General features: G+C 50.0%; 2 protein-coding genes across 2 annotated transcripts in view; both read left to right on the forward strand.

The window, feature by feature from the left end:
- Positions 1 to 1,251, forward strand: part of Hoxc11 (homeobox C11) — a 2,402-nt gene extending 1,151 nt beyond the window's left edge. The window contains exon 2 of the mRNA XM_031359172.1: positions 874 to 1,251. Coding sequence (XP_031215032.1) covers positions 874 to 1,106 — 233 coding nt within the window. The 3' untranslated portion in view covers positions 1,107 to 1,251. The remainder of the gene's footprint in view (positions 1 to 873) is intronic.
- A 9,824-nt stretch (positions 1,252 to 11,075) lies between these two features.
- The window catches only part of Hoxc10 (homeobox C10), a 5,218-nt gene continuing 3,637 nt past the window's right edge, over positions 11,076 to 12,656 (forward strand). Inside the window, exon 1 of the mRNA XM_031357179.1 lies at positions 11,076 to 11,938. Within this exon, the coding sequence (XP_031213039.1) occupies positions 11,188 to 11,938 (751 nt within the window). The 5' untranslated portion in view covers positions 11,076 to 11,187. The remainder of the gene's footprint in view (positions 11,939 to 12,656) is intronic.

Genomic DNA, 12,656 nt, shown 5'->3' on the forward strand with positions numbered 1-12,656 from the left:
AGAGGGGAGGGGTGGAGGGGGGAAAGGGGAGGGCGAGGGACAGACTGGGAGAAATCCAGAGAAGGGGAGAGGTAAGGGACAGAAGCAACGCGGCAGAACTGAAGTCAAGGGAAGCTCTCCAAGGCCGCTCCGCTTCTTTTTAAAACGACTTTTAAAAAATGTTCAAGTTACGGTTCGCGTGTCTTTGAGAAGAAACCCGGGCAAGCCGGGGTTTGGCGGTGGCAGGGGAATGGGGAAAGGATCAGAGCTCCCCTGCGCTGCAGACGAGGGTGGCGATGGCTCTCCAGGGTTTGAGGCCTCTGGGTAGGCCCAGCCTGGCTGTGTGCGAGGCTGGGCAGGCAGGCGGCGGGATGTCCCGGGGCGCCAGGGCACCGCAGGAGGCTCTTGGGTGTCCGGCTACCTCTACCGGCTGGTTTCCTCCCGGATTTCTCACTGCTCTCGCCTGATCTCACTCCTTCGCGCCGATTCTCCGCGGCTCCCTCCGATTTCTGGAGGAAGGGTTCCGGATTTGCAGAAGCATTGGGAGGGCGGCTCGGAAAGGGCAAGAGCCGAGACCAGGAGTAGACAGGGCACCCCAGGGAAAGCACGTGGTGCAGGCAGGTTTTCCTCCTCCACCCTCAGACCCTGTCAGCTAGGGCTCTGGCCTGAGGGTCAGGGGAATCTAGGTTCTCAGTGAACCTGGCAGTGGGATCGAGGCTTGCCCCAGCGCAGCGGATACGGAAGAAGAGCCGCTGGCCTAGAGGGAGGGCTGCCCGGCGGCGGGACTGGGAGCTGTGCCGCTGAGCTTTCAGCGGCCAGGGTTGGCTGGGGTCGCCCGGGGTCTCACTTGTTTCTCTCCCCTCTCCTCGCACTTGCCCCTTCCCCTCCCTCCAGACGCCCCCCGCACCCGCAAGAAGCGCTGCCCTTATTCGAAATTCCAGATCCGGGAACTGGAGCGAGAGTTTTTCTTCAACGTGTACATCAACAAAGAGAAGCGGCTGCAGCTGTCCCGGATGCTGAACCTGACAGACCGACAAGTGAAAATTTGGTTTCAGAACAGAAGAATGAAAGAAAAAAAACTGAGCAGAGACCGGCTGCAGTATTTTTCAGGAAATCCACTGCTGTAACTGCAGACCTGACCCTTTGGGGTGGGAGGGAGGGAAAGCGGGAAATTTATTTTATTTTATTTTATTTTTTATTTTCTAACTCGTCTTCTTTTTTTTCCGCGGGTGGAAAACTGAACTGTGGCCAGGGCTGGCCCCCCACTGCCGTTACTGGCACTTCCTTCTAGAACCTCCTTGGCCTCGGGTCTAATTCACTGTAAGGGACAGAGACCCGGCCTGGAAAAGGGGTGAGGGAAGTGTCTGACCCGTGGTTAGTGGACCCCGTTGGCGCCAAGGCCCCAAGACTGTTTATTTAAAAGAAAATACACCTTGCAACAAAGTCTTGCTGCTCGGATTGGGTGAGAGGAGGGGCGGGCACAGTGGGCGCCAGAGCCAAACAATCCTTGAACTCAAGTCTTCCCTAGCCCAAGTGAAAAGATCCACTGAGCCACCTTGTCTGTGAGACCTCCCAGACTCCCCGCCCCCACCCCACCTTGCCCCTCGGTTAGGGGGCTGCTAAATGTGATCCTGCCTTGCTGTGAAATTCCTGTACGTTTGACCTGGTGTTAGGTGTGCAAAGTCCAAATCCTACCTCCGTCTGCGCCTGGCCCCGCCTGAGCCTAATTGTTCTCCCCCTAAATGTGTAGACCCCTCTTTTGAAAACTCCTACCTGGTGCATCGAATTGTCCTAACCTTTTCCCAGGCAGTGCCCCACCCCCACCCCCACCCCTGCGGATTTATTGCTAGTCTACGCAGTTCGTACCTCTTTTAAAAGAAACAGGATTGAGGTGGAAGGGGCATAGGAAGATGGGGTTGGGCACCTCTCTCTAGCTGGGGTCTGCATTTATGTAAATATTTTTCATAAGCCTCTCTACCTGGAGAGGAAGGGGGAGGCTGAGTGAGATTCTAATCACCCATCTCTATCCATGTGCGTGAGTGCGTGTGTATGTTTGCAATCCCCACCCTACTCCTGTCTCAGAGGGATTGCTGTGAATTTTTGGTGGTAAATAAAGATATTTCATTCTGTTCAATATTATGATTTTATTTGACCTTTTTATTAACCCCTCTCTTCTTAAAACCCCCTGTACTCACAAAACAGCAGAGGTGGTGGTAATAGTGGTGATAGTGGTGGTGGTGGTGATAGAGGAAAAAGGGGAGGAGGAGGAAGAGGAGAGACAGCTACAATTGGATTGGGAGAGCCTGCTGCTGAAAACTGGCCTTCTGAGGTGAGGCAGGCTAGTATGGAGACACTAAAAGGCAGGGGCAAGAGGCAACCAAGGGTTGCTCCAGGGCACATTCTATGGTTAGTCCTAAACTCTTTTTTTCTCACATGCAGCTCAGCTCAAGCTGCACCCAAATGCCCAGCAAAGCTTCCTGTTTAAGTACACGTTTGTTGGGGAGTTAATTGTAACCATCATCAAATTTAAATTTATAGGAATTTTCTTGGCTCCACTACCCTCCTGCCAGATGTCTCCTTCTGTCGCAGTCAAATATGTAGCTTTGAGGGTAGGATTCTCTCTCTCTCTCTCTCTCTCTCTCTCTCTCTCTCTCTCTCTCTCTCTCCCTCCCCCCTCAGGTGTTTTGGAATTTAAATATACAATTTTAAAGAACGGGGGTGGGGCGGGGAAAGAAGCCAAACCAGCCTCTTTCCTATCTTCTTCACAGCCGCTAGGGGTGGGAAAATGGGGCCCATCCCCTCCCCCTTTGGCCCAAATGGTCAAACTCCTCCAGACAGAACCAGACACCTAGACTGGGGCCGCCCTGACTTTTATATGTTAGCTGTCCTCGAATAAAAAGCTCCAGAGATGTGTTTTTAGGGATTAGCAAAGAGGGCACCAGGGAAGGAGGTGACCTAAGGGACAGCCTTCATGCCAGTCTGTATTTGCTGCATGTTTCTTCAGTTGAAAGTTAACTAATCCTTTCAGTTCTTTCAATAAGAACACTTATCTATCTTTTTTTAAAATTTGTTATTTGGGGTAAGAGGATTAGGACCAATTTTATCATTTCCCTTCTGTCTTTCTGACCTTATGGAATTCCAAGATAATATTTTCATCCATGCTTGTTGAGCGAAGGGGAAAAGTACCTTGGGTCTCAAGTATAGATATTACTCTCTGTTATATCCTACAGCTTAGGTATATGAATTTCTAATTTGTAATTTTGTGGCTCTTTGAGATTTGCGAACTTGGAAGTATTGTGGCTCACAAGCTTTCTTTCCTGTGCTTGCAAACATTTTATTATTCAAGGCGGTGCCTTATGTGTGCTCATGAGGAGGGGTATAGTTGGTGTATGTTTGTCTGCATTGAACATGACCTGATGTGCCCAGCTTATGTCCTTCTTCCCTGGTGTCTGAACAGTCAGTATTTAATGAACCTAAACAGGAATACAACTGAGGGTCCTCTGTACATTTGTGTATGGGGGGGGTATTTCTTGGATGTGATATTTATCTACTATATCTAGCTATACCAAGGACTGCTATCATGCTGACTGTATTTTCTTTATAAAAATAGACAAGCAGAGAACAAACTATTTTTAAAAGAGACTATTAGTCTCCAAAGGACTGCCAGTTTTGGAGAAAAATATTTAGAACGTGCTGTTATCACTTTTCTACAAAGATACAAGCTCAGAAAAGAATCTCTCTTCCAGAAGATATTTCTGGTGAATGAGAGAAGAGCTATCATGAAAGAAAATCAAAGATTTGTGTGATTTGAGTTCAAGAACCTGCCAGGGTGTGGAGAGAGAGAGAGAGAGAGAGAGAGAGAGAGAGAGAGAGGGAGAGGGAGAGAGAGAGGAGGGAGAGGAGAGAGGAGAGAGGAGAGAAACAGAGAGACAGACAGAGAAGACAGAGAGACAGGCAGAGACAGAGAGAAGGGGGAAAGTGGGGGGAGAGGAAGAAGAGGAGAGAAGAGGAGAGGAGGGGTCTTTAGTCCCCAAACAAACCCACCTTCATACTCCTGGGATGTCCAACCCCCCTTGCTAACAGGGGCACTCTGGGCTCAACCCCTTGGGGTAATCCCCTCCAGCCACAACGCTGCCCTGGAACAAAAGATCGCAGTCTAGACGCCGCCATAAAGCGTCCCCGAGCCTCTAAACCCAGTTTCATTTCACCCTTAACGACCCAGTCTGGCCTGTGTTAGAAAAATGCTTCCGTCCTAAACAGTAAACAAACCCCCAGTGGATGGTCTTGGCTCTTCCAACACACCCCAGGCGCCCCCACCCCATCATCCCTTTGCCCCACATTTTCCCTCCTTTTCTTCAGCCTTTCTCAGCTCCCCACCCCCCAAGTAAATAAACCAGAGGCCGAGTTCAAAGTTTCCTGGAGCTAAGGAGGAATGTTGGTTGTAAAAATCCAAGTTTATAGCGCACGTGGGAGTTTACAAGGGTATTAAGTGGTGTGGGCTGAGAGAGTTCTCTGGGCCCCACCTCCTTTCTACTGTGGACTTTGGGGGTGCAGGGGGAGTCAGGGACACTTGGAATGAGAAGTTGGCTGGAAGTAGGCTTGGATTTGGAGTTTCTTTGTCACTCAGACCCTAGGTGGCTTGAGAAATGCAAAGCAGAAGTGCCTTGAAGGTGGGCCTTCTGCCCCAACTCAGAGGGAAAGCCCCTGGGTTCAGGTCTCAAAGAATGAAAGGCTGGAAAACTCTTCTAGGAGGCAGTGGGTTGGGGAGAAAGCATGATAGGCGGCGCAGCCCAGGTGCCTAGAGTAAAGAGGGCTGGAGTTACCCAAAACCAGTTAACTGAAGAGGAAGGAAATACCTTGAGCTCATTTCTTGAGAAGCTGACAGAAGAGAAGCCTTTGCTCAAGAAGGCAAAGGAAAAACTTTGAACTTCAAGGGAGTCAAGGGCACTGCCTCTTTCTCCCTCACTCCAATTCTCCCGCCCCTCTTAGGAATCTGTAGTCAATTTCTCTCCAGGTCAATATTCCCTGAAGTGGGTAGCCCTGGGGTTTTCCCGGTGCCCTAGGGATGGCTAACGCTGTTTACTAAACCCTTCCTGCTCTGAGCTGGCCAGTGTAGTGTGCACGCGACTACACTCTTTATTATTCATATAAACCTTTAGAAAAGGCAACGCCCTGGAAGTTTTTATAACTTTGTTTGGCATAAAATTTTTACAAGATTCTCCCCACTCCTTGAAGAAAAAAAAAGTTTAGTGTAGGTCTTGCCACAAAATAGAATTCTAGAAAAGGAGAGAAGGATGAGCCCTGAGGCTTTATCATATGTGTAAAGGGGTACTTTTGCTGAAGGAAAAAAAAAGAGGGGGGGGGCTTGTAAGTCAGATCTACCCAGGACCTGATTTTGTAGACAGCCAGCTAACAGAAGCCACAGGCATTCAGGAGAGCCCTATCCACCATGTGTTTGAGATGTACTCATTCTAGATCCACAAAATTTGTAAAATGTCTGCAGTATAACAAGCCTTCCCCCATCACACCATGTTCTGTTGTAGGAGGCTCTATTTCTCTGCATGTCTGTCTCTATCCTCTCTCTCTCTCTCTCTCTCTCTCCCTCTCTCTCTCTCTCCTTTCATCAATATCTAGGAATAGTGAAGTTCTATAATTCTGGCTCAAACTTTTAATTTGGGGGTGGGGACTTCTGCAGACACACAGTGCTATCCCTGATGCCTGTGCGGTTTAAGAAAAAAAAAATCCAAATGCCAGGAAATTCTTGCCTAGAGGTTACAGTTGTTGCAGAATCAAAGGAGATGGTGGCCAGCAGAGCTACAGTCCTCCTCAGTCTTTTATAAAGAACAAAAGTACTTGTGTAGGGACATGGCCTTGAAATGCCAACTTACATATGACCCTTTGGACCTGCCCTCTACCCTCTGACAGAGCCTCACTCCCTCACTTTCCTATCTCCAGTGCTGAAAGCATAAATGAGCTAAACTTTAGTCTATGTAGTATTCAGTTCCGGCAGAACAAAGATAAGGGAAGTTTTCTCTAATTGTGGATCTAGTAGACCAAATTTCTTTAGGGTGATGAAATGAAGACAGGGAGCCAGGTATTTCAAGGATTGAGGAGCCTTTGGCACTGACTGGGGGTGGGTGAGGTGGGTGGGAGGTGTGCATTCCTATTCCTCTAATGGCGACTCAACTCTGAGGCCTGACCACCTTTGCTGGCTGACTGTTCTACACTTCGCCTTGTGAGAGCTGAGCTGAGCCTGAAGACAGAAGGTCAACTCCAAGCCCAAGCAACTGGAATAAGAAGGATTCAACTTGTCATTTTCCTTCTCACATAACCCAGCACAACAGAGCAAAATAAGTAAGCCTTAGGGGAGAGGAAGAAAAAAAAAGAGGAGGAGGAGGAGGAGGAGGAAGAAGAAGAAGAAGAAGAAGAAGAAGAAGAAGAAGAAGAAGAAGAAGAAGAAGAAAAGGAAGGAGAAGGAGAAGAGGAGAAGGAGAAGGAGAAGAAAACAAAGGATAAAGTTTATGATAAAAGATGAAAATGAGGAAACAATAAATTAAAATCTTGAGCAGAAAAGAAAGGAAAATTACAAAGAAAAAAGGAGAAAAATAGAAAAAGAAAAGAAAGCTGGAAAATGAAAAAGGAAGGGAAGAAAGAAAAGAAAAAAACAACAACAAAACCAAAACAGACCTTCAAAAAGAAATTTAGCTAGTGAAAGAGGATCCTGTTTTTTAACCCTCAGGAGTAAGGGAGCCCAACCATAGTCGACACTGACTGGAAATCTGACCTATTGGGGTAACTCAGTAACAAACCATTAAAGTGGGGACCAGGGTCTTCCCCCAAGTCACCCTCCCCTTGGGCTCCTCCTCCCAACGTTTCTCCCTGAGGTGTGTGTGGTCTGGTTTCGATTCCATAGGCAAAGTTAAATAACTGTCGGTTTCCGAAGGGCCGGAAGCAGTCAGACTGACTCGGGATAGCGAACTTTGGAATTCAAGGACCGCAGGAAGCGCTTTGGGTAGAAGTGAATATTTGAGGCTGTGTACATGCAATTAAATACAAGACGGACATGTGGATAGACGCTGTACTCCACAGCCTCTGGGTGCAAGTGTGTACGACGTCTAGATGTGAGAGCGAGTCCGCTGGCAGCCCTGCCTGCCTGAATGGCAACAGAATCCGAAGTTGAACAGAAGCCCCTTTATCCGTTCTCAGCCTCTCACCTCTTTACCTGCTTGAACCTTTCTCCCTGGACCTCTGAGAATTCCACATTTTGCTTGGAGTTTCCCTACTCTCAATTCAAGTGGGGCAGGGCTTGGTGCTCTAGAAGAAAAGAGAATTGTTCCTTCAAGATTTGAGAAAAGAACGACTAATCTCGGCCTCCAGAACAAGGAGAAAATCCCAACAGTCAGTGATGTAATTTTGCTTTCCATTTTTGCTTGAAGAGGTTTCAGCATGCACATTTTAAAATTGTATTTAATTATTTTTATTCCACAAGGAGAGACACTCTTCCTCTTTCTCTTCATCTTCAGATGTTTCCAGACCATCTTTAACCTCTCAGGGAAACTCCGACAATTTTCAAAGGAGAAAACAGGGTACTTCTGGGCGTTTTGAGGGCTTCAGTCGAAAAGAGTCCACCTTCATTCCTATCCATTCACAGGGATCCTCAGGGCATCTGCCCCCGAAGAACTGTAGGGCCCTTCTGGAGCCAACCAGGAACTCCTGAACCCTCTTCTGCTCCCTTGCTCACCGACCCCAAAATATCAGGCGGCAGTCCGGCTGAGCTCAGCCCGACTGCCCTTCAGTGTCTGGACGCAGGGCGGGAAGAGTGAAAGGGCCCTGGCCTTTCTCTTAGGGAAAGGGTGGGATTTATTGAGACTTGGGCACAGCCTGAGCCCCACTTTGGCTTGCAGTCCCCGGAATTTTCACTTCCTCGAGTTGAGGTAAGAAGGAGGATACCGGAGTGAGGCTTAAGTGCAAGGCTGTTTGCAATTGGGGGAAGTTGAGGAGATACCTAAGAAACAAAAACAAACAAACAAAAAATAAAACAAAACAAAAACCCCGGGGTGACTTTCACGACACAGACTTTCAACTGGGCCCCAATCCAGTTGACAAGGGTACCCTTTGGGTAAGACCAGCGGGCTCCTGGCTGTGGCGGCAGACCGGGTGACTGAGGCGGCACGCATGCCTTTGAACGCCAGGCCCCGGACAATAGGACGGAAGCTGCCTTTGCTCGTGGCCTCGGGAAAGGCGAGCCCAAGGGGGCAGGGCTAGAGACCCAGGCTAGATAGGACTTTCTTGGACCCACACAAATGCTCTCTGTCCAGGCCCTCGCTTTCACTTCTTCTTTCCTTTTACCTCTATTAATACAGATCCCAAAGCCCTGGAAAAGCCAACAAGTTATTCGGTCGCGTCGTCCGAGCAAGCCAGCGGGCTGTTGCTTAACAGCTCTAGGTTTTCGTTTATCTTGAGTAATTAGAGGCAAACATTTGTCCCAACGGGGGTCCCACTTAGGCTGATGAATTTGATTTCTTGTTTCATTAATGGGCCGTGTTTATCATACTTCTAATTATTTCAACTTTAAACACTATTCGTTCTTGTGAGGAAGTGGGAGTTGAAGCAGGAAGCTTTTCTCCTGAGGGTATTATTTCCACTAATAATAATGTTAAGAATCCTGAAGCAACTCCATTGCCTCCCATAGCTGAGGTTGAAGGTGGGCTTGGAATGGTGGTCTGGTTTGTAGGGGAGACAGGCCCAGAAACTGAGTAACTTTACTTCTCTCTCTTAGCTAGCATGTTGTTTGAGGACAATTCTAGAATTTTCTGACTCTCACCACCTTCTTTCTGTCTGGGTTCCAATGCCACAGTCCCCTGCAAATCTCTTCCTTCAAGGATTTCTACTTGGCCGGGAACAACACAGCCTAGATGGAGACATTGTTTTTTTCCTCCTGCTTCTTAAGACTTCTATCACTGAGATAAAAGCTGTAAAGTGCTGAGGTAGTCCAGCACCTGGCTGTTTCAGAAAGGACCCTCATGACCAGACTCCAAACCGAGGACATGGGCAAGATTTTGGGAAGACAGACTTCAGGGACAGGCACGCCATGAAGGAAAATAAAAAGAGATGTGAAAGAGGGGGAGGGAGCCCCCAAAGCCATATAATTCTCAATTGCTTTGGTCTTTAATTTCATTGTCCCATAAATGAGGAAATATCAGTTCCCATACTAAATTTTTATCCTCAGCTGATAAATATGACGGGAAATTTTCTTTGGGTCCTCGTAAAAGGGAACGGTTTCGATCAAACTCGTGGGGAAAGACTTATGCAGATAATACAAACAGAGTGGTCATAAAGTCTCGGCTGTTTCCCGCGGGATGGGCAGGGGGGACAAATGGCTCCCTAGACTGACTGCTGCTGGGGACTGTCCCAAGTATGGTCTGGGGCCTAAACAGCCTAACCTTGCCCAGAATAACACCCAGGCTGAAGCCAGGGCGACCTCTGCAAATGAAAACACAAAACTATTTCAAATTTCCCCTGCCGGCTACACACTCCACAGATTTCCCACCCCTGGAATTAAGGCACCCCTGGGTCTTCTTCTCCACCCCAGGTTGGTGGAAATCGGGGCAATTCTTTCCTTAGTTATCTTCCATCCTAGCTGGCTAGGGCCTCCAGGAATCGGTTCAGCTTCTTCATCATCCACACCAGGGAGCTCCGCCCTGGAGTCCTTTCCCAGTCAGGCTCTGGTCTTTCGGAAAATGGAAAGCCCACAGCCTCTGCCCAGGGAAAAATGCGGGGCTACCGGAAAGACAAGTTATTCTCCGGATTCCGTTTCCTGAGGAAGGGGTGGAGAGTTTAGTTCGCTTTGGAAGAAAAGTGATGGAGAAACCTAACGAACTATTTCAAACACGCATCCCTCCTAAACCCCCCCCTCCGCCCCGTATTTCTCCCCTTTAGTAAGCACACAAAAAATAGACCGCTCCTCTTCTTTAAAAAAATACTCCCAGCCCAATCGCTTAAAAAGGACCTTCTAGGATGGAGTTTAATTGTTTCTTGTGCGCCTTTCCTGTGTGGATTCGCATTCCTCCAACCCAACCAAGGCCTGGAGGTTCGAGCTTTCCCTCCGGAAATATTCCTTTTTTAAGTAGAGACAAGGTCAAGCGGGAAAAGGGGCCGCCGGGGCATGGAGCAAAGCAACCTACCGAACCCGCTCTAAGGGCAAAGCCGAGAGGCGGGAGCTGCTCATCCAGTAAGGCCCAGACTACAACTCCAGGGTTGGGGAAAGGGTACCTCTAATCTCCAGCTTCCTCCTGCACTGATCCTTAGGCCCACTGGGATCCTCCTTTGCCCAGAATCCCTTAAGTGACTGTGACTCGGGCCCGGGCCCAGTCCAGACACTGGAGACTCCCAGTTAGTACCAAAAGAAACTTGCAACTCAACCAACCTCCAAGACCTATGGTCAGGAGAGCCCAGACCCAAGGGCCAAGCCGAAGGAACCAGGGTTCAGGAGAACAGAAACTTCAGCTTGCTTCTGATTCTTTTACTTTCTCTTCTACCCTAAGCCCAGTGGAGATCCTTCCATCTCCCCCAGAACATTACCCGGCTATCAAACCCAAGAGAAGAAACGGGAGTATGGGGTGAAGAAAGTGGAAGATGAAGAGAGGGAAAAGAGTACCTGAATCTTGTCTTGACCTTTTACTTTGAATTTGACTGTTTTGAGCCCCGGTTGGCTTACTCTGTCCCGCATTTTCCCCCCTCCACCCCCTTCTCCCCAGGAGCTACAGGCTGATTCTCTAGTAAACAAGTCCCACTCTTTCACAGAACAGCCCCATGTCCCTCCACCCACCCCACCACCACCCCACCACTACCCCACCGCCCTTGCAGCCCGGGGGGCGCTTCCTTTGTTCGCCAGGAAGGGCTCCGGTGCCCCTACCCCGAGGCAGCTGCTAGGTGGCGCTGTTACTCCACGCTGAGCGCTCCGCCTGCCGACAACTTGACCCCGCTGACGTCACGGCCGTCTGAATCATCAAGGCCATTTTCAAATCCCATTGGTCTAGCCGTCACATGGTGAGGACCGAATGCGCGGATAATTATGGAGCTGATATTTCCCCCCTCCCCTTCTTTTTCCTCCCGCCCCTCCAACCGCCCCCCCTTCCCGGATGGGGGAAAAAAAGATGTCAGCTCCTCCGCTGTAGTATTGCTCCTTAAAAACCCCTCTCTCTGAAAATGACATGCCCTCGCAATGTAACTCCGAACTCGTACGCGGAGCCCTTGGCTGCGCCGGGAGGAGGAGAGCGCTATAACCGTAACGCAGGAATGTATATGCAATCTGGGAGTGACTTCAACTGCGGGGTGATGAGGGGCTGCGGGCTCGCGCCCTCTCTCTCCAAGAGGGACGAGGGAGGCAGCCCAAACCTGGCCCTCAACACCTACCCGTCCTACCTCTCGCAGCTGGACTCCTGGGGCGACCCAAAAGCAGCCTACCGCCTGGAACAACCTGTTGGCAGGCCTCTGTCCTCCTGTTCCTACCCACCTAGTGTCAAGGAGGAGAATGTCTGCTGCATGTACAGTGCAGAGAAGCGGGCGAAAAGTGGCCCTGAGGCAGCTCTCTACTCCCACCCCCTGCCGGAGTCTTGCCTTGGGGAGCACGAGGTACCTGTACCCAGCTACTACCGCGCCAGCCCGAGCTACTCCGCGCTGGACAAAACGCCCCACTGTGCTGGGGCCAACGAGTTCGAAGCCCCTTTTGAGCAGCGGGCCAGTCTCAACCCGCGCACCGAACATCTGGAATCGCCTCAGGTTGGGGGCAAAGTGAGTTTTCCTGAGACCCCCAAGTCCGACAGCCAGACCCCCAGTCCCAACGAGATCAAGACAGAGCAAAGCCTGGCGGGCCCAAAAGCCAGTCCCTCAGAGAGCGAGAAGGAACGGGTCAAGACCGCAGACTCCAGCCCAGACACCTCGGATAACGAAGCTAAAGGTAAGGCCGCCTGGGCCGCGGGCGGGCTGGAACGTTGGGGGTGCTGGTCTTCGTGGTCAGGATTTGGGGCAGGAAGAATATAAGGGAGAGTTGAGCAGAGGCCTAAGGAACTCGAAGGTTCTGAATTGACCGGGGCTTGAGGCTCCTGTTTGCTGAGCTGCACGCTGGTGGCGTGTCATTTAGCAGTGGAAGGTAAACCGAGACACAGAGGTGCCAGGCCAGTCGGGCCCTTGGGTGCATAGGCGAATGAGGGGCGCACTACAGGAAGCCTGCGGTTACCTTGTGCTGCACCGGATCCGTGGCCATTCCTAGGCGCGTGATTGGCTTTGGTTTGCTTTTTCAGTGAGGATGTCCTGGGGGCTAATGTCCCCAGCTCAGGTCAAAGCTCACAAAAAGCTTAAAATGGCGATCCTTAGGCCAGGGACCAGAGAAGGCTTAGAGATGAATAATGTCTCTTCAGTGCGTTTTCCTAGTTGGAAAAATGTTTACTAGAAACACAATTTGTTGTTTGTGGGTCGGATTTGTGCGTGCAGTTTGTGCCCCTGCGATTTCTGTCTCGGCAGGAGCCTTGGGCAGCAAGGCTGAGGCCGGAAGAGGTGGAGGTGAAGGGCTGCCCGCCACATCCCTCCAGATGCTTGGCTTGAGTATGGCTTTGGATTAGGGTGTTGGAAATTTTCTTCCTGCTTTTCTTTTTCCTCCTCCTCCTCCTCCTCCTCCT

Source organism: Mastomys coucha, unplaced genomic scaffold (assembly GCF_008632895.1).
Source record: "Mastomys coucha isolate ucsf_1 unplaced genomic scaffold, UCSF_Mcou_1 pScaffold11, whole genome shotgun sequence".
In the NCBI taxonomy this organism is placed as follows: domain Eukaryota; kingdom Metazoa; phylum Chordata; class Mammalia; order Rodentia; family Muridae; genus Mastomys; species Mastomys coucha.